Source organism: Maylandia zebra, linkage group LG7, assembly GCF_041146795.1.
Source record: "Maylandia zebra isolate NMK-2024a linkage group LG7, Mzebra_GT3a, whole genome shotgun sequence".
Lineage (NCBI taxonomy): Eukaryota > Metazoa > Chordata > Actinopteri > Cichliformes > Cichlidae > Maylandia > Maylandia zebra.
Window position 1 is genome coordinate 51,567,859 of NC_135173.1, and position 25,520 is coordinate 51,593,378.

Here is a 25,520-nt window from a genome sequence, read left to right on the forward strand (position 1 = left end):
TTATCTTCCATTACAAAAACGACACTAGCAGTAGGCGGATGGAGTAAGAACTAGAGAAGTACTATGAGTAAAGACTGTCCTGCAGAGCCAGACCATCGATGCCAAGCTGATCTGTAACTGGACGGTATCTGCAGGACTCCTTCTTCTGACTTCTCCTATTTCTGACTGACCCGTTTTAATACAAGGTACATACAATACATACAACTAAAAAATAAAAGATTTTTTTAAAATGTGTCTTGTCATCCTATGGCATGTGTTGCCTCACAGCAAGAAGGTTGTGGGTGTATAGACTTGGAAGATCTCCTGGGGCCTGTGCAGATTCACTCCAAGGCATTCCAGCTTGCCTTGTTTCTACCTGTTAATACCCCACCTTTAGCCTTTTGCCTTATAGGGCAGCTACGATAATCCCAGCATCCCTGAAATGGGTACAAGGTTAAGAAAATGGATAGATGGATGGAGGATTGATTGATTCATTAAATTGTCCTCTGTCTGGCGAATAATCAGCAAATGCACCTCACACAAAGACTATGTCAGTATTTTGTTCTGAAGCTAACTAAAATGTGGTCTTTTATTCAATAGGTAGACAGAGTACGGATGGAACAGACGGCCAGTTTACCATATTTGAAACACCTCAAATATGTAAAACATGTCCACATGTGTTTTAGCATTCTCTTTGGTCATAGGAAATTTGTAGTAGGCGAGCCAAAAGTTATTGTCCCATCAGACTGAATAGTTCCTTGTGCTTGTATCACTGTTAAACCAAATTGAGATCTTTGTCATTTTCCTGCTGGGCTCTAAAGCCTGATATATGGCACAACATGGTGTTATTCAAGGTTATCAGACAATCGAGACAATTGTGTGCAGCGTGGTGGTGAGATACAGTTGAGACAGTGTCTGGCACAATGTCTAGCTGAATGCGTGAGTAAATTAATGAGTGATTATCTTTGTTTTTTGAATAGTTTATTAGGCTGTTGTTATGTGGTTGTACCCTGCAGTGTTATTACTGCTGTTTGCAATCACTCTTCAAGTGAATAACTTTCAAATATTGATAGAAATTAAATGAAATGCAATTAAATACTTCTAGACAATTGCAGTTGCTATTATGTGTTTTAGAAATTCTAAACTTTTTACTGCTGCTCATTAAATTAAATTGTTAACAGAAATTAATTTTTTTTTTTATTCATTTTTTAAGACTTTTGCATTTGCATTGAAGTTGTTAGGCAGCGCATGATTGTGGTCACAGTGCGAGTGAGGACTTTAAGGTTGTACTTGTACTATTCTTCATAATGTTCATTATAACAGCATATTTGGGAAAGTACTGTGAAGTATGGACTAAGGAAAGCAGCCAAGAGGCAGTACAGAGAGAAGCTGGATGGCTTCTATTCTACTGCTAACTCCAGGTGGACGTGGCAAAGCCTACAGCACATCACAGACTACAGCATCAGCTCCATAGACAGTCTTCCAGATAATCTTCACCTTCTACACCCGCTTTGAGACGCTCGGGTAAAGCACAGAGAGGAGGCACACATACAGGACAACCTGCCCTTCACCCCCTCCCCTAACTGGCTCATCGGGTCAGGCACATAAAGAACTGAAAGAGGTCAACCCTCACAAGGCAGCAGGACCAAACAACATCCCTGGGCAGGGTCTCCTCAAGCATGTGCCAGTGAGCTAGCTGATGTTCTCAACTTCATCCTCAACATCACCCTCAGCCAGAGCACTGGTGCCCCTTGTTTAAAAAAAGCAACCAGTGTCCTGCTTCCCAAGACGAGCCCGCCAACCTGTCATGAGCACTCACTCTGACCATCATGAAGTGTTTTGAGAGAGTGGTGCTGGCCCACATTCAGAACAGCATTCCGGACACTCTATACTCCCTTTAGTATGTCTACTGATCCAACAGGTCCACCTCAGATCCTACACTTTTCTCTCCCTCACTTATATAGACACACACCTATCAGAACTTCAGTCAGCATTACTACAAACATAGGCTGAGGGATGCGTTGAGGGATGCATCCTCAACCCTGTTCACCTACAAATGGGTCGCCTATCACAAAGATAGCATCATCCTAAAGTTCACGGATGATACTGCAGTAACAGGACGCATGACTGGCAGCAACAAAACCTTGTGGCAACACCAACGCTATGGACCACAAACGCCTGCAGAGAGAGGTTGGGACTGCTGAAAAGAGGATTAGAACTCCACTGCCCTCTCTGCAGAGCATCTACCATCACAGAGTTCATAGGATAGCTGTCTCCATCCTCAGTGACTCTACCTACCCCCAACATGGACTGTTCAGACTTCTACCCTCAGGCTGGAGGTATAAAAACATGAAATCTAGAATCTCCAAACTAAATAACTCTTCCTTTGCTACTCCCATTTGGGCCCCATTATACCTGCTGCAACTTCATCTCACAGTCACTTGTATTCATACAAACCATTAAGGTGCAAGAAGCCGCTGCAGTATTCTCCTGAACAGGTGTGACCACTCAGACAATATCGCTACATAAGTGCTGATATAGGAAGAAAAGAAGTCAAAACTGGAAGCCATTGTCAAGCTTCCCCCCCCCCCCCCCCCCCCCCCCCCCCCCCCCCCCCACAAATTCTCAGGTTTCCAAACCGTTCCAATATCTCACTGTACATCTGCATGTCTCTGAGCTTCTGTACTGGAATATCATTAAAGTGGTGGTAAAAACCAGCACAATTCTACACTCCTGTCTTCAGCCCAGCTGTGGTGGTGGCGGTTACAAAAATCGAGAGGTGCACAACCAGCCAAAGTGACACAGGATGCGATGTCAAATTCACCGCACGACACCCATGACAACCCCGTCATGGGTGTCACGGCAGGTATAATGGGGCCATTAGACGTCATCTGACATGAGCGTGCAACCATGGTTTTACAACCGTCTGCTTTTTCTCAAGTTACACACAGGTGATTGCCACTCATTACTGTAGCATGCTAAAATGTAAATTGTGTAAATGTGTGCATAGCCTTTTGCAGCTCAGTCTTTTTATTTTATTTATATATATTTAGCATATCTTATATTTCTATTGCATTAATTTTATTGTACCTAGTGTAGTTCTTTATAATTGTTTCTACTGTTTTTAAATTATGATTTTTTTTCTATTTTTTTCTGCGGAAAAAAGAAAGGATTTCATTGCATAGGAAACATGTTTCTGTGTAACTTGAATCTAGAAGATAGGGTTTCAAAAAATTGTTCTAGTTTCTAACTAAATATTGAGTTTTAATAGATATTATGAAGTACTGTACAAGTATTTTTAGTTTTTAGGCTACAGACATTAAAAAAAGCAAAAACACAGTTCTTATTTCCTTGAGCTCTTGATGTTTTTATATACAATATCAATGTATGCCTTATAAAGATGACATGTGTCATACTACGATGTAATAATGAGTGCGTTTCTTCTGTTAACTCATCAAATTCTTATATTTTGAATATCACTCTTAATATTAAATAAATACTAATCTGAAACACGTCTTACTCGACATACAATTTATAGAAAACAAAATAAAACAAAAATACTTTTTTACTATAAGTTTTTTCTTTCATACGGGAATGCGTCCGAAAGGTCGTGTTTTCATTAAATAAAAACATGCACGCCGGTGTCGCCACTCAGCCGGTAAGTAAATAAAATTATATTTTTGTTTGTTTTTTGTTTTACCTTTTGCACAAAATGCTTTACGGAGGGGTCACATTTCTTTGTTACACAGGAAAAAGCACGGATGTAATTTGATGCAGCTCCAGCTCCTCTTCCGGTCTCTTTTCCCACAGCCACCGGAGAAAAATGGTATGTAGCAGCGCTGGTAGACAGAAATCTCGTAACATCTGTTTAATGTGCCATGTATCTGACACAAACTGAAGCCACTTCTGTGTCGGATAAACACTGTAACCGGTTGGATGATGTATTTTTGAGATAAAGTTTGATTTTAGTAAAAAATACTGTTGTTCCTGTCACATCCATCCAGCACTTGTTTGCTGTCGTTAGCCTTTAGCACAGTTGCACTGAATGGGCTAAATAGTGCTAGAAGAGGACAAAATATCGTAAGCTTGACTTCATCATCGATTGTGGATTTTTCCGGTAATCACAAAAATAAATGCATGGAAAATACATTTACGGTTGTTCGTTGGCAAAATGGCAACCGGTGTTTTTCGCCGATGTTAGCATAGCTAGCATCTTTTTCATGTGGTCCATTTCTTTTGGTAACGTGTACAAAATTAGTGTCGTCAGCCACTGCAGATTTTGTCTGAGGAAAGCACGCCGGCTTTCATTGGCCGTAAAGTAACTATCATTTGAGCATGTGTGGCAAGCTGAGGCCACGAGTTGCTGCAACCACTGTGATTAAGTGTTTGCTACCACCTGAAGTTCAGTCTTGTCAGTGATGTTTTTAAAACACAAATGTCTGAACAAATGACTGCCTGTGATTCCTCCTTTTTCACTGAGACAAGACTGGCCCCGGCCTGGTCTACAATCAGATCTCCTTGAGTTGTCCCTGATCTCACATGTTTGTCTTGCTTCTCAGACCAAGGGGACATCATCTTTCGGTAAGCGCCGGAACAAGACGCACACCCTGTGCCGTCGTTGTGGGTCCAAAGCCTACCACCTGCAGAAGTCTACCTGCGGCAAGTGTGGCTACCCTCAGAAGCGCAAGAGAAAGTGTAAGTAACCTTAACGCATGTAATAGAATACACTGTTTTTAAATGTGATATTGGCAAACTTTATGCTTGCTTCTTGTGTTAGTGTATTTTTTTTATTTTTTGAAATGGCAAAAACCAGCAGGTTGCTGTCTTCCAGCATATTTTAGTGTAACACCCCACTGGTTTGCACCCATGCCCTGTCAAAAAGGCTGGAACTTAACTCATTATGAGCAGCACTGTCAGTATGCTGTTTAGCTCTTCATTGATGTGAAGTGCCATGCTCCCTTGATTTATGGTGCTGTTCATTTTCAGACAACTGGAGCGCTAAGGCCAAGAGGAGGAACACCACTGGCACAGGCCGTCTGAGACACATGAAGGTCGTCTACCGCAGATTCAGGTAAGATGTAAAAAGGAGCAGATCACAAAGTGTTTCAAGGTGTTCGGTGTGTTAATTTATCATGCTTCTCTCTGTCAAAATCTAACAGAGGTGCACACCTCGTTTCCTTTTTCCCCTTAACATGTTTTTGAAAATCGTCACACCGACAGGATTTTATTTTTGTAAAGCTTTGTTTGCTGAAACATCATTTAGGTGTGGATGAAAGGCCAAAACATAGAAAATGGTTTACAATGATACCTGTGTACATGTGAATGTAGCCTTTGTTTTGTTTGGCGGTTTTTATTTCCTTAAAGAATAATAGGTTACAACTGAGGTTACAAGATTTTTTTTCATACACTAAATAAATTAAATTGCCTTTTCGTCTTATATTAAATTATTGTTAATTACTTGTACCTGAAGGATACAGGTTAAAATTTCCCTTTAGCTTGAAAATGTCGTTTAAAAAAAACTTCCCATGGTGCTGAATGGGTAAACATAAGTTCCACTTCAAGCAAACTTTACTTCAGTTCTTCACTTTCTGAGTCTTAAATTGGTTTTTAGCCTTAGCATCAGTATTACAAAGTTGTCTTGATGACAGGACTCTTAAACGTGTAATGAATTTAAACACCTCAATGAAAATGTTTGCAGGAAATCACAATTTGTTAAACACAAGTAAACCTGGAGTAAATTCACTTGATTTACTAGCTTGATCTATAAACCTTGGATATGTTGACAAGTTGTGTTGATGTGTTTCCAACAGGAAATATAAGCAGGATTTCTGTATCTTCTATCAGCTCGATAAAACCAAATAATTTTCCCACTTTGACAAAAAAAATTGACATAAAAAGATTAATAGTTTATATAAAGATGTCTTATAAGACCATAATATTTGCCTTTTGACTTTAAGGGATGGTAAAATTTGTGTGCACAAGCAAATATTTGTATCAACAATTCAAGCAAGTGTTTACAAAATCTAAGAAAACTCTCAATACTGAACTTGTTTGGCAGTTGTAGTTAGCATACCACTCTTTTTTTTTTTTTTTTTTTCTTTTTTTTTTTCTTCCCTTTTTTTTTATTGGTAGACTTTAAACAGAGTGTTAGGCTTGCAGTGTGCAGCTGGGGTTTTTCTTCCCTCTCCCACTTACTCGTCTTGCAGCAGAAAACTGAGCATAAAGAAGTTGCCAAACATTTAGTATTCACACTTCCTATTAAACAGTTTGAACATAGAGTAACGGGGTTGTGTCCTGCTGCGAATCAGGGTTGTCTTGTCATATTTAGCCCACATAGTTTTACTGTCTCACAGACTGGGTGTATGAAAATGAGGTTTGTCTTCCTCAATGCTGCTCACCAATGATGGTGGAAAAAAAAATGTCTGAACAAATGAACTTAATATGACATCACTCTTTTCTCTGAGGTGAGTGGCATTTCAAGACAAGTCATATAGAAGGAAATTTTGTCGGTCTTACTACTTCTTGAGAGTAAGTGGGTGGTTAAAACTCGTACGTTTTGATATTTATGTTATCATTTACAAAACATTCAAGCTGCACAGTGAGCAGTTATCCTATTTCAGCTTATGTAAACCAAGTCGATCTATATAGGGGTTTTACTTATTGAATGATTTTTTTAATCTGATGTTAACATATCAGCTGATTTTCCAGACACATGAAGCACAGGAACATTTTCCTAAGATTTGTTGTGTGTAGTAAGTAGCTTTTTGTTGTTTGTGGCATGTTGTCAAAAAGGAAGTTTTAGGGTGCCCCCTGGTGGACAAAGCATGTGTAAGGTTAAACCGTGTTTCTCCCATCTCTTCTTTAAGTGGGAGGGGGAATAATTGACCAGCTGTTAATAATATTAAAACAGAGATTGGAAAATGGCTAATAGCGGCTCTTGTTATAACCCCTTTGATAAGATTTATATCAGGCATAAATTATATAACCATTTAATGTAAGAATATGAAAGCCGTACTTAATGGCTCCAATTATGCATTTTCATTTTTGTATTAGTTTATGTAATGATGCTAATAACTTGCTTTTACTCCAATCTGGCAACACAACCTTGGCAGCAGCTGTTGAGTTTCCACTGTCTCAGGCAGAATGCCTGTTTAGCTGCAATTCAGTTAAATCACCTTCACTGGCTCATTAACGCTGGCAGTTACTGCACAGTTTCACAGTTCTAGCTGTTAGAAAATATTCAGTGTAAATAAATAAGGGATGGCGATGTGTGTGTGTGTGTTGGTGGCATAATGGGTGAAAGCTGCGTGCAAGCCTCACAACAGTTCAAACGTGGCCAAAATTTACAAAACACAGTAGATCTGAGGGCAAACTATCTATAATCTCCTCTCCGCTGCTTCTGATAACATGAATAATTTACCTGAGCCCAGTCCAGCTAGCAGGCATCGAGTCTGTGTTAAATTGGGACAAATCAGGGAACCCAGTAAATATTTTTAGTAGTTGCGTGGGTGTTTTCTCCTGTCGTGATGATCTTAAGCTTTTACATGTGGTACAGCGGTGACCCTCCAGAAGTGAAGCATCTAAAATGTCTGACTCATTTGGACCTGACATTTGGTGGTCTCCTCCCTCCTGAGCGCTCGGTCTTTCAGTGTTTGAGGTAGAGAGAAGTATTATGTGCTGCCTGTAGGGGAGGACCACGTCAGTACCAACATTGTGTGTAGTTTGTGTATGAAAATGGTTTACTTCCGTTGACTCAGGGATGTGTTTTCCAGAATGACGTTTTTGGTGAAATAAACATTTGCATTCTTAACGTCACAAACTTCCTCCAGTCTCAGTTGTGCCAAGGTGCCCTGCATTTTCTATTCATTCTTCATATAAAACAAGTTAAAATCATTATTTATATTAAGATTTAATCATCAGCATTCAAGCAGGTTAGTTGGGAATAATATTTGGATCGATGTAGTGGTTTTAGCGTTTTTGTAGAATAACAAACAACGTGACTTGGACTTCTTTAGCATGATTACCTCTTAGTAAGACTAGTCTAATATGTCAACAGCATAATCAGTTTTGTTTTTGTTTTTCAGGAATGGTTTCCGGGAAGGCACCACCCCCAAGCCCAGACGCGCTGCAGTGGCCGCCTCAAGCTCATCCTAAAAGACACATTTTTGGTTAAATAAATGTGATGATAAACAGGAGTTGCAGGCTCGTTTTGTGGTCCTTGTTGTCTACCCATCCATCAGTGGCCATAAACAGTGTTGTTGTAAACAGATTTATATACACACACACACTGACTTTGTTTCTTCTTGATTACATTGTATACATCTCCAGTGTAAAGGGGGGGGGGGGGAATCAGGAGTTTGTGAAAAGTGGAAACGAACTTGGAATAAAAGGTTTTCAGTCACATGAGCTGGTGTCTTAATGTTGGAGGTTTTCTTACAAGACCAGCCTTATAAGAGCTAATGTCTGGTTTATGGAAATACTGGGTTAAAATATAACAGTCTCATGAAAGAACACCTATGATACTGTGAAATGGTTTTAAATAAGGACAGGGGTTGTAGACATACAGACTTACAGAAGTGGAAGTACAGTTTTGTTTTTTACAACATTGTGGTTGGAAGCACTGATTAAATTAAATTCAGTGAAAGTAAAAAAAACATAATTCATATTAACAGGATTACACAACTCCATGGAGTGCAAACTTGATTATAGTTTACGTTGAAATAATTCTATGCAGCTTGAATGTGTTTAACACAAGCAGCGAAAAACTAGCGCTAGTTGCTATCGTTTATGCCGGGTGCCCTTCCCTCTACATCCAAACAGGAAAATAAGTATAGTTGGGTTCACGTGAGAGGTGTAGGAACCCTAAAGTTGGCTGTGGTGGTGAAAGGGGATAAAAAATGTCGGATTTCTGTTTTGATCACAAGTAGATTTTGTGCTGATGTTGCTCTAAAGCGAACTGCCCTGTGGCTTTAGCATAGCCTGCAGTAAACTACGCAGTATTTCATGCAGCCTTTGAATAATCCGAAGTTGATAAAGCTCAGTTTGTTTTGTGGGAAGTTCGGGGGGTGTAATTTCCAGGGGGGGGTTATGACCCCCCCCCCCAAATAATCAGACCCAACCAATATAACACCCCCCAATAAAATTATGAACTATCTTGCATAAATAGGCTGTTGATGTTCTTTACTCATTTCAGTTATTACCAGCAAAATAGTTGCATGTTTAATCATGTGGGAATTTACCCAGATTTATTTATTTAGACAGAGATCTTGATCCCACCAATGTTAGGCACAAAGTTACGCCGATGGGTCTATCAAACATCACTGAGCAGTCCTTACCTTTTAACAATAATCTCTCTTCTTCATCTCTTGTCTCTTAAATCTTACAAAGAACAATATCTGGCTAAATCAGTTTAGTAGGAAGCAAAATCACTCAAACCATAAGACACTACAAAACACTTTAGCATCTTATTCCAGGTAAAATATTTTTAAGCATATTGTTCTAACAGTTTGTAAAGTTAAATTATCTGCTTGAAATATCTAACATTAAGCTTCACAAGAAAATATTTTTTATTTGCTCACACACAATGCTATGATAGACTGAAAGGCTGTGTGAAACAGAAAAATGGAGACAGACTCTTGGCCAGTCATGTAGTCAGAAGCCCCAAAACACACACACTAACAGGGAAGAGAGAAATCATAAAGGGGTAACAATAATCTGGAGGTTGTGTAATCCTCATCGTCCCATTTTCTTGTGGGAAACACAAATCTGTTTGTATGTGTAGGAAAAATGTTGGTGAGAAAAAGTTGTGCTTATAAAAGTGTTGTGAAAGAAAAGAGACCAACTCCAGTGACGTGAAGACCCTACAATAACACAGAGAAACCCCAACAAGCAAATGACCCCTATTTTAACAAGTACTTAGTGACAGTAGGAAGGAAAAACTCCCTTTTAACAGGAAGAAACCAGGCTCAGGGAGGGTTGGCCGTCTGCTGCGACCAGTTGGGGGTGAGGAGAAGAAGACGGGACAAAAGACGTGCTTTGGAAGAGTGCCAGAGATTAATAGAAGAAAAAGAAAATACGCATTCCTGTGGAAAAGCTAAAGCTAATAGTATCCTAGCATGATTCAGCGTAACAATACTAGCCTGCAGTGTTTTCATTGACATGAATTCAGTTGAGGGCTGAACTGTTTCCAAGCCGCAGCTGGTCTGAACATCTGTACACACAGGAGAGTCAGTGAGGCGAAGTTGTTTATTGGATACAACATTGCTTAAATATCAATTAGTCTGCCCACTGATTGCTTTCGGACAGAACTGATCTAGATACTAGAGTTAGTATTCGGTGGTCCCAGAGCTGGCCTTTTTTCAAGCTACCCAAAGTCGCTAACAGCACCCATGCCTGCATAGTATAAGTGCAGCTGGAAGGCGAATAGCAATTAGTTGCTGTGTAACATCCTCAATGACAAAACAAGTCTAAATATTTAAATAATATAAATAATGCAGAAATTTCTCAGAGGAAAGTCTGTTTACAAATGAGTCAAAATACAGAATTTTTATGGCTGCGAGTTGGAAATTCCCCAAGAGGCATCGCAGTGGAGAAAACAAGCGGTAGGAAGTATGTGGTGATTTCTCAACAGAGGTTTCCTTGAGACATGAAATTACCAACAATCTGAATATGGTGATTACCAGATAGAGATGATGGATGTTCAAAGTATTCCTGTTACCAGTAAATCCAAACATTTTCTAAGAAGTTGGAAAGCTTCTTAGAAAAACTTTGCAGATACAACACCAGAGCCTCGGGAGCTGCTTTCAGCACTGTTCCCAATTGCCTGTGCTTATGCATGCGTATGCTGACAAATGTAATCTACCGGGCAGTCTGTCAAGTTGATTTACAGCCTCTTTGTGTGTAGGGGTAGGATGGCTTCAATCACAGATAAGCCTCGAAGGCTTTTGCAGCAGCTGTAATTCCCAACATTCTTCCTGATGCTGTGGCAGAGTTTCTCCTTTGCACTGGCAAAATAATCCTCCACCTCTGTGAAAACTGTGTTGTCCTTTCATATTTTTAACTTGTAAATCTGCCGCATGGCCAATGCACAGTCACTCACTGACTTAGCATATATCAGACAACCTAATTCAAAAATGATGCATGAACGAGTCACTTTAAACTGACAGTAAAATGCTTTTCTTTCTTTTTAAATACAGTTGAATGCTGTGAATGCTGCAGCACTGCAAAGACTCATGGGAATGTAAATGTCTAAAAGGATTCACTTACAAGTGCTATTATTAAGACTTTGTAGGGCATGTGTGAAGTGGTTTAAAGTGCTCGCGTGGACAGGAGAAGAGTTAAGGTTTAATAAACAATGGACCTCCATGTTTCTAGTTATTAATGTTCTCCAGCCAGTTGTTTTAGAGCAGACAAATGTTGAATCAGGGAACTGAGACGATTCTTATTTCTGTCATATTCTGACACAGACAAACACACAAAATACATAAAAGTTATAAATTGATTGATATGTCACATTGAGTGGCATAAGTATTTGATCCCCAAGCAAAACATGACTTAGTATTTGGTGGAGAAACCCTTGAGAAACTTTATAAACAGTTTAGGGTTCTTTCCTGCCACTTGGCAACCGCCTCGTGGCTCAGTCTATTGGCCCTTCAGTGTGATGAAGTCGACCTTAGCAGAAAAACACGCCAAACGTTTTCCACCTCCGTGCTTGACTTGTTCGAGTTGAGTTTGATTTTGGTTTCATCTGACCACAGCACTTTTTCCCAAGCTTGTTGTTGGCCTTACAGCCCATTCCAGTCTTGTGCAGATGTACAATCTTTGGTCTGGCCCATGGTGGTGAGAATAGAAGAAATTGATTTTGTGCAAAGGTGAGCTTTTAATACAATGAGCTGACAGGTATGTCTTTTATGTAATGTGTTGTTTTCTGGATTTTGGCTGAGATTCTGTCTTAATCTGACTTCCTGACTTCTTCTAATGGCGCCATCATGACTTCCTCTGAACTTTCATAAACTCCAGTGGCAGAGGTGACATTAAATCCTTGGCTTATCTCTCTGAGAGTTTATCCACGGCTGCTTTTCCCTCATCTCAAGCAAACATCCGAGGCAGGATGTAAAAAGCACCTGCCAAGAAACCACTCAGTTGGAAAAGTTTATTGTTCTTCTCAGTGCAGGGGAAGTGTCCTTATTAGTGTGCCATGTTAGTCCAGACTGAAATATCTCCACAACATTTTGTGTCTTTTTTATGGAAATGCAATGGGTGATGTTTTATTACGTTATACCCAGAAAAAAATGAACCAATATTAAAGACATTAAATTGAAACGATTACAGCGTCTAAAACTATTTAGCTCCATGATTTACAAGGCTTTACAATCTTAGAAGACCTTAAAACAGTGAACATGGCAATAGAAAGTTAGGCAGTATTTAGGAAGTAGGGCCACTGATCACCAGTAGTAGGCGGTAAAGAGCGGGGAAACCCGCACTTGGCTCCAAGTCACCGTCGCTCTTTCTCTCCCCTCTCCGGGGGCCATAAAGGCGCAGTGCAGCTTGGCTGTGCTCACACACAGGAGTAACCTGTTGGATAGCTGGTTTTGCTTCTCTTTCACGCTGACCCAACACCCGGATCGTCTCCATACTCCTGATCCTGTGTTTACCTGCAAAATCTGGATCCCTGCACCTTCCCACCCGTTGCATGAGTTGGTATGAAAAACTCCTGCTGGAATGAGAGGTAAGTAGAGATCGAGCCCTTTACGTAGAGGTGCTGCTCGGTGATTTGATGTTTCAGCTGCTGGACACGAAACTGACTGACTTTTAATCATGTGGGGAAGCCTCTGTCCTAGGATCAGCCTGTGCGCTTTTGTTGCTGCTGCGGGAGCCTGCGTGTCGGGGTGATGACGTTACCTCGAGCACAGGTAGGTAAAGAGGACTGGTGGGGTTTGATGCTCTGACTTATAGCATTACCTGTTATTTGGAACATTTGCTGCTTTAATAACTGCAAAGTCTGCAGCAAGAAACACACGCAGTCTGTGTTTTGACTAACACTGGTTGATATCAGGGCTTTTTTCTGAGTGATGTGAGTGAAGCTGCCAGCAGCTACACATTCGTTTAACCCCGATAATAAAGACAGGCACTGGTACAGTAACATGACATCATCCGCTGGAAGACTAAGGAAAAGATTATTCGCGAGTAAGGAGGCCTGCTGTTGGAACTCCTTTTAATTTAAATTCAAGTGCAGGCTGAGTATTTCTTAATGTTTTTCTATATAAGGTAGGATTTCAACACTGAGCACGGGATCATTTGTCAAAGTGCTTGGATATACGTTTTGAAGACCCTTGAGGAGACCAGGCATTTCCTGCCTGGCCCATGTGGGCACTTTTTCCATCTCTCATGTCTTACACACGTAATGCAGCATGATCAGCTCTAACTTATTTTTCATGCCGACTCCACCTTTTGAGCACCGCCCTTTTCAGAATGACATTTTTTCAGGATGACATATTTACGCTCATTGTCTCCAACGGAAGACTCGCGCACAGAGATTTATGTCTAGTCACAGGAGAAAACTTTCTCCATAGACTAACTCACTCCTGGTGATTTATGTCTACATTGAATTTAATAGTGCTTTTTGGAAGGTCTATGCAAGATAAAAGATGTGTGTGAGAGATTTGAGAACGAGAGAGATTTGAACTTCTTCTGACCTCTCAGGCAGTGTGTATGCAGTTTACACAGCTGTCAGATGTAGTTACACATTTGTTAAGTGTGGAGGATCGAGGCCAGGAGGTGGCTTGGAGAGACATGAATCCACATGTGCACGAGGAAGTGTTCCATGCCGCACTGTTTTTACTCAGAAGAGCTTGGATGTGTTGTTTATCTTGCAGTTCCAATAAAATGCATAAATGAAACCCTGTACCAAGAACTGATCTAATGAGTTATGTAATTGTGGTTATCAGTGTATGGATCTTGGAGAGAAAGAATGCCTGGCCGGCCTTATCTGTCATCATAATGTAAATTAACAGGATTTACTCTCACCCGGAACTTGCATGCAGAAACTTGCGCGTCAGTAGTTTAGACGCCATCCCCCACCAACACCCACCTCCCCCACCAGCACCACCCACCTCCTCCTCACTCTGCTTCTCTGTGTGTGTCCGAGAACAAAGGTCTTTTCATGCGGATGGTTTTTCCCACACTGGTTTATTAAACTTGTAAAGAAGTGTACGATTATCTTTTATTTGAAACCTTGGATAACTAAGGGTCTTGCAAATGCGTGTAAAAAGAAGAATAATTTATATAGGGACTATATAACACAGGGAACTAAGAATAAAGTTTATAAAAATAAGTTGGTATTAATATTGAGGAAAGCCAAGAAAGACTATTATAATAAACTTTTTCAGGAAAACAAGAATAATATTGAGGGCATTTGGAATATTTTTAAAGAAGTATTGGGTAACAAGAACACACCCTCAGATCGGTGTATTTATTTTATTAAGAATAATCAAGTTGTCGATAATAAGACTGAAGTAGCAAACGAATTTAATTCCTTTTTTGTAAATGTTGGACCTACTTTAGCAAATTTAATTAGAAAAAATGACGACCCAGAATATGAAGTTTGGAAAGGAGAAAGTAGAGTGGTTAATTCTATATTCTTAGCTGATATTACCATAAAAGAAAAAGTAGCAATTGTAGAAAATTTTAGAAATAAAAAATCTACTGACTGTGATGGTATAGACATGGTTATAATTAAAAAGACTTTAGACTGTATAAGTATTCCTCTATGCTATATTTTTAATCTCTCGTTATAATCAGGAGTATTTCCTGATCGAATGAAAGTGGCAAAAGTGATACCCTTATATAAATCAGGAGATAAGCATAGTTTTAACAACTATAGGCCAGTGTCTCTTAATTTTGTCACAGTTTTCAAAAGTGCTTGAAAAACTTTTTGCGCAAGACTTGATAGTTTTATTGAAAAAACCAACTAATAAATGAAAATCAATTTGGATTTTGTAAAAATAGATCAACGGCATTAGCATTGTTGACTTTCATTGAAGATATTTCATCTGCAACCCATAATAATAAATACACAGTTGGGGTATTCGTTGATTTAAAAAAAGCTTTTGACACGTTACAACATTTTATTTTGATTTCTAAATTGTATAATTATGGTGTGAGAGGTGTGGCATTGACTTGGTTAAGGAGTTATTTAGAAAATATGTACATTATCTCGGCAATACCTCTGAAAGATTGAAGATTGTATGTGGGGTTCCTCAAGGTTCTATTTTAGGACCTAAACTTTTTAATTTATATATTAATGATATCTGTGAAGTATCAAAAAGGTTACATTTTATTTTATTTGCAGATGACACAAATTTTTATTGCTCTGGAGAGAATTTGACAGATTTGGTTGAAATTATGACTTCTGAGATGTTAAGATTTAAAAAATGGTTTGATGTAAATAAATTATCTTTGAATCTGACAAAAACGAAATTCATGATATATGGCAATCGTGTAAAGGAGGAAGAAGTCATTATGTCCATTAATGCAGAATTGATTGAAAGAGTTACTGAATTTCGCTTTTTGGGTGTAATAGATGAAAATTTGACGTGGAAATCACATATTGAGTATATTAGAAAGAAGATGGTTAAAAACATTTATATTTTGGGAAATGTAAAAGATTTATTAGACCAAAAAACAATGCGCATTTTATATTTCTCATTGTTTTTCAATACTTTAGTTACTGTGTCGAAGTTTGGGGAAATACATATGAGAATACTATAAAACCTCTAAACTTATTACAGAAGAAAGTGATACGAATGATTCATAACGTTAAATATAGAGAACATACAAATAAATTATTTATAAAATCAAAATTATTAAAATTAGGAGATTTAGTCAAACTATAGACACTATTAATTATGTTTAAGGCTAAAAGTAATATTTTGCCTTCTAAGTTACAAAGAGTATTTTTAACGTGTTCGGGGGGAGAAGATAGCAGAAGGAAATTTTATTTTAAGCATCAGCTAGCTAGGACTACACAAAGATTAATGAGTCCAACGGTTAGGGGTATACAACTGTGGAACTCTCTTCATTATAATTTAAAGAGTTGTATAAATTTACATTGTTTTAAAAAGTGTTACATGTCTAAAACGATAACTCAATATGAAGAATGTGAATGAAATTGGAGTAAAAGGATCCATTATTTTTTGTTTCATTTATTTTATTTACTTATCTTTTCTCCTTGTTACTATGTGGAGTGGTATATTCTGATTGTAAATTTGTTGTTTGGTTTGAGTTAGGACTGGAAATAAGTGTTAATGTTAGTTTGTTCCTTGACTTTTGGTGCCCACTTGCAATATAAGTTGGATTGTAGATAGGGGGCAGGGTTTAATAAGAATATATTCTTCTGCCTGCTCCTTTTCACACATGGTTGCAGTGCTTTACTGACAGAAAGTGTAGTTGGTTTGTTTGAAAGAACTAACTGTGGAAACTGTTGACCAAGTGTGAAATAAATAAATAAATGAAAATGAAAATTATCTGTTATCATAGGAATCCTTTCTAATGGAGCACATTATGCACTCTTTGGGTAGATGGGAAGAAACCAAAGGAAAAGCCGCTGCTGGCTGTTAAAAACGATGCAGGTTTAACAAACTTGTACACGGGCTTCACATTTAACACCCTCCATTCATCTCATATATAAGTCTATGAGTTGTATGATTGGTTGATTAAGAATTGATTTCTGATTGCAAGGGGACAAGCAATAAGTACTTTAAATGTTAAAAGTAATGTTAAATCAAAACAGAATCTTGTGTATAAAAAGCAGCTGGTTGTGGTGGCTCTGGCCAAACTGAGTGTCAGCCGTGAAACAGAAAGCTCTGAAACTGAGTTCTTCCCAGGAAATTCACGCAAGGGGTCACTAGAGGCTGTAATCCAGACTATGTGTGGAAAATAGTTTACCATCAAACTGCATGTGCCAGCTTCATTTTACTACAAAGGAGTTTAATAAGAACAGCTAAGCATCCATGGTACAATCAACTGTCCATGTACACACACCTGCCAGGGAAGAACAGAACAGAACAACTCAGCTGTCTATTAGCCAAAGTACGAATGAGCATATTTCCCAAAGGTCAAACTTGCATGTTAAAGAAGTACAAGAATCACTTTGAGAGCACAAACCTCCACCAGGGCAGCTGACTCTCTATTTACTTTTAATTTCATTCATTCTGATTTCTTTGTTCTTTTTTAACATATGGTTACTAACATATGTTAGTAGGTAATGGATAATAGATAATGATTTATAAATAACTGGACATGAGAAACTTGTATATTTCTGAGTGAAAAGACAGCTCATTCTCCTTCTCTTGAACTTTCTTTAAATATCTAAATGTAAAAGTGAGATCTGAGGTCAAATGTGACAAAATGTTTGAATAAAAACTGTAATAATCCTCATATACATCATTCCCAACGCGTTGCCTATATGTGGTCAATATAAACAATGGCAGTAAGAAATTGTTAACATGAGCGCGCTCTACACATTTACAAAGTTTTATCAGAACTCATTTAAGACTTCTTTTATCCAAAACTCAAAACGCTACCAAAAGCATAACCTCCTCGGCGGAGGTAACAGTGTAACGCTTTATGTTCGAGTAAAATGTGCAATAGTACTCCAACAATAAACTTGGTACCCAGTTATGTGGGTCTTCTCCAGAATGCTTTCCTGAGCAACGATTAGTGCTGTATAGAGCAAATTTCCAAGACTGTCACATTTATGTTGATGTGACACCTGGTGCCTTTTTTCTCACATTGTGTCAGTGATTAATACAAAATTCCTGTAAAGAACAAAAGTTGCGCTTGGAGCAAGAACTTGTTCACCTTGCCTAATCTGCAGAGGTATTTTTTTAATAAAAGCATGTTTCCAGTAGTGCAGTCTAAGATTCCATCTGTCTCTGATTTCATGTCTGGCTCTAAGGCTTTCTTTTATTCTTTTCCTTTTCTTTGCGTGGGCATTTTCAAATAGCGGTCTGAACTTGCTCGAAGGCAGATGGTTTTGCATGGAATACCACAGGAAGTGCCGGTGCCGCTTCAATATTTGATCTCTCTTTCAGTTTATTTCCATGCCACCGCTTCATATATAATCGGCCTACCTGACGTTCAAGTATTTCCAAATGATCTTCACATGAGTTTTCTTTTCTCTTTATTTTCCACAGTCAATCCATGCTGTTCCTTCCCCTGTCAGCACTGGGGTGTGTGCGTCCGGTACGGTCAGGACAAGTATGAGTGTGACTGCACTCGTACCGGCTACTACGGAGAAAACTGCACAGTCCGTAAGTCAGTTTTCCTCTGTGAGAGTGGTGCTCATATCCTCTTTTATTGCTGTACCTTTTAGGAATTTCAACTATTTAACTTAACATAAAACCAAAGGGTTTTGAAAAAAAAAAGGTTTAATTTCATAGCCCCAGGCTGTCAGCGTTAAAACGTCTGTCTAGACAAGTATTTGGGAAAATTGAAGGAGCGTGGGGAAGTGCCAAGAAGAGAGCAGCTGGATTAACAAAGAACCCTCACATGCTGTAGTTCCCAGTCATTTGTTATGTATTTGGCAGACATTCGCACACTGAGTGTAATAACAGTTAATCACTGCTTTGATTGTACATGGAAAGAAAAAGACAATAGGAGCAGGAGTAGGAAAGAAAAGGAAGGAAAGGAGTATTGGACAGGAAAAGGAGTTACATGTAGACCAATGTTTTCACTTGTTGTGTAACGCAGAATAGACACACATATTGCTCATGTAGCTCCAAAGAAAATATTATGACGTCTTTATGGAGCTACCAGCCAAGTGAAAGGAACAGTTTCACATTTTTGGGAATTACACTCTTTCTTTTTTCAGGGTTTTTTTGTAACAAGTAGGAATATATAGGAATATGATACACCAATACTTATTTGTCCTGTTAATAATACACTTTTGATAAAATCAGAAGCCTGTGGTATGACACAAAAACTTGTATTGTCCTGCTTTCTCCAGCTCGTGTTAAGCCTTTTTCACAATGTGTTCAGTTTGTTATCGTTTAAAGGTAAATGGACTGTACTATACTCTACCACACATTCACACTCTGATGGATGCATCGGAAAACAACTTGGGGTTAGTATCCTGCCCAACAATATTTGGCAGACTGGAGCAGCCGGAGATCGAACCTTCAACCTTCAGATTAGCCATTTGTATGTGAAGTCCCATTCTGAAGCCTTGAGATGAGCATTTTACTCATCATATGTCATATAATTATTCTTAGGCTTGGGTTAACCTGATAGAGTAGCAAAAATGAGCCAAACCCCAGTAATTTGTGCTGCTTCTGTACTTTAATGCTACCGCAACCCTACTTTGGTGCATAGTGTGGATTTGATTACATCTACAAATCCGTAGTGGATGTAATCAAAATCAAAGTCATTAACCCTAGATTTTTGGTGGAGTAGCCCTAAAACCACATAATAAGATTCTCATGTTGATGTTTTGGTTTAAACATAAGCACATTTTTAAGGTGTTACAGCAAAACCAGCTGACGCAGTAAACTTGGAGTTTTTGGGGCCCCGAGGGAGGCTGATAATGAGACAGAACTGCCATTATATTTCACGTCATTCAGTAATCCACCGACTCCAGAGGTGTGGGTGGCAATTCAGAAGTCTTGATCCTGGTTTTAAAAGCAAGACCATGCCTGCCAAGTGTTCTGCTCCATAATGACATAACGACTTTGTTATTTAGAGTAGATTTCCAGATCCCCAGTTGCCATGACTTCCAGTAATAACAAGACCGTGTCTCGTGATGTTCTGCCATTCCAGCCGAGCTTTGGACCCGAGTGCGTCAGTTTTTCAGGCCCAACCCAGGTGTGGTGCACTACATTCTCACCCACTTCCACTGGCTCTGGGACATCATCAACCACACTTTCCTGCGGGACGTCCTCATGCGGCTGGTGTTAACAGGTCCAGAGTCAGCAAACTTATTGTAGAGAAATTCATTCTGGATGTTTTTTACACGTTCTGTGTATCTAATACATCTGTTTTTTTGTACCAACAGTGAGGTCAAACTTAATTCCCAGCCCTCCAACCTTCAACTCCAAGTATGACTACCTCAGCTGGGAATCCTACTATAATCTGAGCTACTACACTCGACTTCTGCCTCCGGTGCCAAAGGACTGTCCCACACCTTTGGGGGTGAAAGGTTAGCTTCCAAGGAGCCACATTTTGTAATTAGGGGAGTGTGATAGAAATTGAATACCAAATCGACACCCAACAAGCGGACTGAAACATGACTCAACATGAATCAAACTTTGCTAGTCATGGTTTAGAATCCCTTGTTATTTTTTGTTATACTGCCCCCAAGAGGCCAGTGTCTGCTATTGCTCATTTAAATGTGCTTTGTCAAATGATGGTTGATGATTCTGTTGATTAAGAGTATAAATTTAAACATCTGACAACAAATGCTGGCATCAAATGTAAGCTCACATAGTTCCAAATTTAAATCCACATTTTTATGCAAAGAGTGTAGTTTAAGGATTGCTTTTATCCATATCTTGACCTTGGACTGCGCAGAAGTGCAGTTTAACATGTCAGCTGTGTCAGAGCTTCAGTATTATGGCTTGAGTCGGGTGTATCTGTGTTTTTCCCCCCCGGTATGGTGCGTGATGCTGTGGTGTTTCTCTTCAGGCAAGGCTGGGCTACCTGACCCTGAGATGTTGGTTGAGAGGCTTCTGAAGAGAAGGACGTTCCGACCCGATCCCCAGCGCACCAGCCTCATGTTCGCCTTCTTCGCGCAGCACTTCACCCACCAGTTCTTTAAGACCTTCAATCGCATGGGCCTCGGCTTCACTAAGGCTGTCGGCCACGGGGTCAGTCCATCCTGATCTTTGGTGTGCAGCACATTAGCTTTATTAAGGAGTTAGTGTTATATATATAGCATAAGAGCAGAGGGAAACTTCTAGTCTTGATTCTGTCTTTTTGTTAAATTTCAGCAGTATAATTTACATTATGAAGCTGGAGGTTGGTGGAAGTTGGAGGGTAACTCCAGATGAAGTAGCAGCGGCTTTTTACAATTACACCTCTGATGCTTTTTTTCGTTCTCTCCTGCAACTCAAACAGGTGGACGCAGGACACATTTATGGAGACAGCCTGGATCGTCAGCTAAACCTCAGGCTTCTCAAAGATGGAAAGCTGAAATATCAGGTAAAGTCATTTGCAGACTTATATCTGACTGCTTTATTAGGGACGCCTGTTCAACTGCCCCTTAAGTGATCTAATCAGCCAATCACATAGCTGCAATCACTGCTTGCAGACATCCGACATCGTGATAATCGACTTCAGCCTGCTTTCATTTCAGCCCGTTGTGTGGCAGGGCTCATCAGCAGATGTCAGAGAAGTGGAGTAGCTTGCATCCAATCAGTGGTGCTGCTCGATAAAAACCCTCCGAGCTCAATTGCACTGTACTGATTGTACTGATTACACACACCACGGTTAGCTGAAGTTCTCTCCTTGTTTCCCTCATTTAAGATAAATATGTTTTTAAGTGGAATTTGTGTGCATCTCCTTTTGTGTTCAACCCGGTTTGTAACAACATGTTGAACTGCTGAAGTTCAAAGAGAGCATCAGGGTGGGGGCAAAAGGTGGTGTAAGTCATTTTGAACGTGGCGTGGTTGTTTGTTTTGGATGCCTGCAGTTCGTGTGGGCTCACCAAAATTGAGTAATAGAAGAGTGCTCAATTTCAGAGCAAGGCTTTGTGAAAACATGGACAGATCCTGGCTTGTATCGACGGCTGCTGCTGGTGTGAGGGATATTTTTCTTGGCAAACTTTGGGCCACTTAGAACCAACTGAGCATCATTTCAACACCACAGCCTACCTGAGTATTGTTGCTGTGTATGTTCATCCCTTTATCACCTCAGTGTACCCATCTTCTGTTGGTTCTATTGGTCCAACCTGGTACTAGCAGGGTGTAGTTAATGAAGCAGCCAGTGAGTGTACATGTTGATTTAGAAGCGCAACTGTCAGTTCTGCAGTTCTTTTTAAAATGAAATACTTGATCTTCATTAACATTGTGAATTACAGATGACAGTGACTTGTATCATCATTCTTTCTTTTTCTGTCCGGTCAGTTAATTGATGGAGAGATGTACCCTCCCAGTGTCGCTGATGCATCTGTTAGAATGAGCTACCCTCCCGGAGTCCCCGCTGAGGCTCAGATGGCTATCGGTCAGGAAGTCTATGGACTTCTCCCTGGTTTGGGAATGTACGCCACGCTGTGGCTGAGGGAGCACAACCGAGTCTGTGATATATTGAAAGCGGAGCATCCCACCTGGGACGATGAGCAGCTTTTCCAGACCACACGGCTCATTATTATCGGTGAGTTAGACACAGTTCAAAAGGAACAGTGAGCCTGGCATTGCAGACTTCAAGTGTTTAGTGCAAGTGGCTAGGACATGTGACAGTTCACTGCTTTTTCTAATAACAAGTTAACTAGTTTAAATAAAATTTAGCAAAACATGTTGGATTTTATACTAAATTTGGTTTAAAAATGACTTCTTTTTTTTTCTTTTTTGAAAGTTTGAGCCAGACTTGCTCCTTACCAGCATCTGCGAGGTGTAGTGGTTAATACGTTTGCCTTACACAGGAAAGAGCCTCAGTTTGATGTCGGGAACAGACTCAAACCCAGCCTCAAGTGGGTCATAAGATGGTGTACTTCTAGTACTGGTCTCAAGTCAAGATAAATGTGAAGGTTGCATCAGGAATAACATCTGGCATAAAATCTGTGCCTAATTGAAAAACATCTGCTGTGGTGATCATTTGGGGAAATAACAAGCAGTCTTTTGCCTTAAGCAACCACTGAATTCCGCACAGGTGTAGCCAGAGCCTGTTCTTTACACTAAACTATTGCATTTAATTATGTATTGTTTTTTTGGTAAACTTTGTTTGTTTAACTTGAGGTCGAGCCACTGTCTGCTTGGTGCATTTTTCTTTAATCCCTTTGCTTCTCGAAGGCGAGACCATACGAATCGTGATAGAAGATTACGTGCAGCACCTCAGCGGATACCTGCTTCAACTCAAGTTCGATCCCACCCTGCTGTTCGGCTCTCCCTTCCAGTACGGCAACCGTATCGCTCTGGAGTTCAGCCAGCTCTACCACTGGCACCCTTTGATGCCCGACAGCTTCTTAATAAATGGGGACGAGCTGTCATACGAACAGTTTCTCTTCAACACGTCTGTTCTGACGCACTACGGTGTGGAGGCCCTCGTGGATTCCTTCTCCAGGCAAATTGTTGGGCAGGTAGCAAACGGCACATGTTGTGTAATTGTAACACACAGTTATGGTGCATTTTTACAAGTTAGAGTTGTTTGGACGTCTGTGTTTTATAACTCGCTTTGTAACCATCAGCAACTGAAGTGTTGCACAAAGCCACTTTGTACCTAACTTCTCACAGGATGTCTTTTGACTGAGGTCACTCCATATTGGTTACTTACTTCTCCCACCGTTGACCCACAGATTGGCGGTGGGCACAACATCAATGCGATGGTCACCAAAGTAGCCATTGAGACCATCAAGGAGTCCCGTGAACTTCGCCTCCAGTCTTTCAACCAGTACAGGAAGCGCTTTAACCTCACGCCATACACGTCATTCAGGGAATTCACCGGTAAGGCAAATGATTCTGTGTCTAGCTCACATGGCACAAATTTTAGAAGTCCACGCAAACAGCTGGACGGACACTCCTGGAATTAATGGCATCTGCTCTCTTTTTGGAGCAATTTTTAAAGCACTGGTTTTGTCAAAGTTATTTTCTTCCCACTGCTGTCCTCTGAAGGGTAGCGAGGGGATGCATTTGCATCAGAATCTCTATTTACATGTCACGAACTCCACTGAGTGTCCACCTTAAACAGTCATGTGCCGATTTACATCATGCAGCTCCCTGACATAGAGAGATTTTCAAAGAGCTTACAACTCCAGTGACTCCGTGATGAAGATGGAGAAAGACTGTGATAGTTCATAAAGCCTGAAAATCCACGAAAGAGGTGTTTTAAGCCATAGTCAGTGAATTCAGTAGCTGCTGATTGGACCCCTTGAAGAAGCAGCAGTAGGCCTACAAAATAAAATCAAAGCCGGGGGAAGGCTTCATCACCTGGTCATGAAATTTCACAGCAGTGTGTCTCACTCTATTGGAGGAGCTCTGTAGAAAACCTCCCTGTCAAAACTAATGTGCTGAACTGATCTGCCAGCCTTACAGCAGTATTGGTTTAAAACCTGCAAATATTATCTGTAAAAATCTGTACTGTAATGATGTCGATGACCTGCTTCATAAACATCCTATTTGACATATTTGGTCACTTTTTGCAGATAATGAGGAGATAGCACGAGACCTCGAAGAGCTCTACGATGACATTGACGCACTGGAATTTTACCCCGGCTTGTTGTTGGAGAAAACACGAGCGGGGGCCATATTTGGAGAAAGCATGGTGGAGATGGGTGCCCCCTTCTCCCTTAAAGGCCTCCTGGGAAACCCTATATGCTCTCCGGAATACTGGAAGCCCAGCACCTTTGGAGGAAAGGTGGGCTTTGAAATAGTAAACTCTGCCACACTCAAGAAGCTGGTGTGTCAAAACACCAGAACGTGTCCTTACGTGTCATTTAGAGTACCAGCAGAAGAGAAGCAAGAACACGGGCGAGAAGGTGACAGAGCGCAGACTGATGAGCTATAACCTTTGCAGACATCAGAAGGTTGTTTTGTTTTTATAAGATCATTATATGAAGGTAAAAGAGGCGGCTGCTAAATAAAACAATTTTAAAAAATTAGTGTTACAGATGTTTGCTTGGAAAACATCAGTAATGCTTGCTTGAACAGCACTGGAGAGTCACACAGGAATCAAGAGCTCAGAATGAAATCAAATATGCCTTTTCCTTTATTTTGCTCACTGTCTCATACACTTGAACACAAATACATGAAGAATAAACATGTTTTTTTGTCAATAAAACTTGTGTCCGAAGACTGAAATGATCACAATACCTGTTCGCACTGTCCATCAGTAAACGTTTGTACTGTCTGCAGAATTATTTTGAAAGATCTCATTGCAGCTCAGCATAAAGACTGAAATAAAACTGCCCATTCATTCAAACGTACTCAGGCTTCAACATTATTTACGACCCAATGATCATTATCTCTCATGACTGTTTGTACCCCACCCACATTACTCACCCACTGCATCTCATAAAACCAGTGTATTCTTTGGCTTAAAGTTGAACACCAATGATAGCTGATGAGAGAGACCTGCCCAGTGCTATGTAACTGCAAGTTTTCTTTTTTTCTTTCTTTCTTTTCTTTTTTTTTAATAACCAGGGTGCACAGCGTGGTTTAAAATACACATATAACTAAATTGCCCTTGCTTCATAGTTTAAAACATGTGTTCTTGCTACATGCACTTCTGCATACATACATATGGGATTATATATGTCCGGAAAAACCACATATACAGTCTGTATGTACCTGCTATTAGTCTTTTCAGATGATTTGCATTGTGTAATCGTTTATATA

At 39.9% G+C, this 25,520-nt stretch overlaps 2 protein-coding genes and 2 non-coding genes across 4 annotated transcripts; all 4 read left to right on the forward strand.

The window, feature by feature from the left end:
* Positions 1–3,728: 3,728 nt before the first annotated feature.
* On the forward strand, positions 3,729–8,174 carry rpl37 (ribosomal protein L37). The gene is made up of 4 exons (XM_004549751.5): positions 3,729–3,805; positions 4,539–4,674; positions 4,966–5,050; positions 8,064–8,174. The coding sequence occupies exons 1-4, from the start codon at positions 3,803–3,805 to the stop codon at positions 8,131–8,133; spliced, it is 294 nt and encodes a 97-aa protein (XP_004549808.1). The 5' UTR covers positions 3,729–3,802; the 3' UTR covers positions 8,134–8,174.
* On the forward strand, positions 4,386–4,466 carry LOC111501569 (small nucleolar RNA SNORD72). Its single transcript, XR_002721559.1, has one exon. It is a non-coding gene; the product is annotated as a small nucleolar RNA SNORD72 (small nucleolar RNA).
* On the forward strand, positions 6,371–6,450 carry LOC111501573 (small nucleolar RNA SNORD72). Its single transcript, XR_002721563.2, has one exon. It is a non-coding gene; the product is annotated as a small nucleolar RNA SNORD72 (small nucleolar RNA).
* Positions 8,175–12,475: 4,301 nt separating the features above from the next.
* LOC101479420 (prostaglandin G/H synthase 1) lies at positions 12,476–25,108 on the forward strand. Its single transcript, XM_004549752.4, has 11 exons — positions 12,476–12,706; positions 12,807–12,890; positions 18,174–18,290; positions 19,795–19,935; positions 20,030–20,173; positions 20,659–20,840; positions 21,091–21,174; positions 22,098–22,344; positions 22,980–23,266; positions 23,483–23,630; positions 24,329–25,108. Exons 1-11 carry the CDS (start codon positions 12,700–12,702, stop codon positions 24,688–24,690), a joined length of 1,803 nt encoding a protein of 600 aa, XP_004549809.3. The 5' UTR covers positions 12,476–12,699; the 3' UTR covers positions 24,691–25,108.
* Positions 25,109–25,520: the final 412 nt, after the last annotated feature.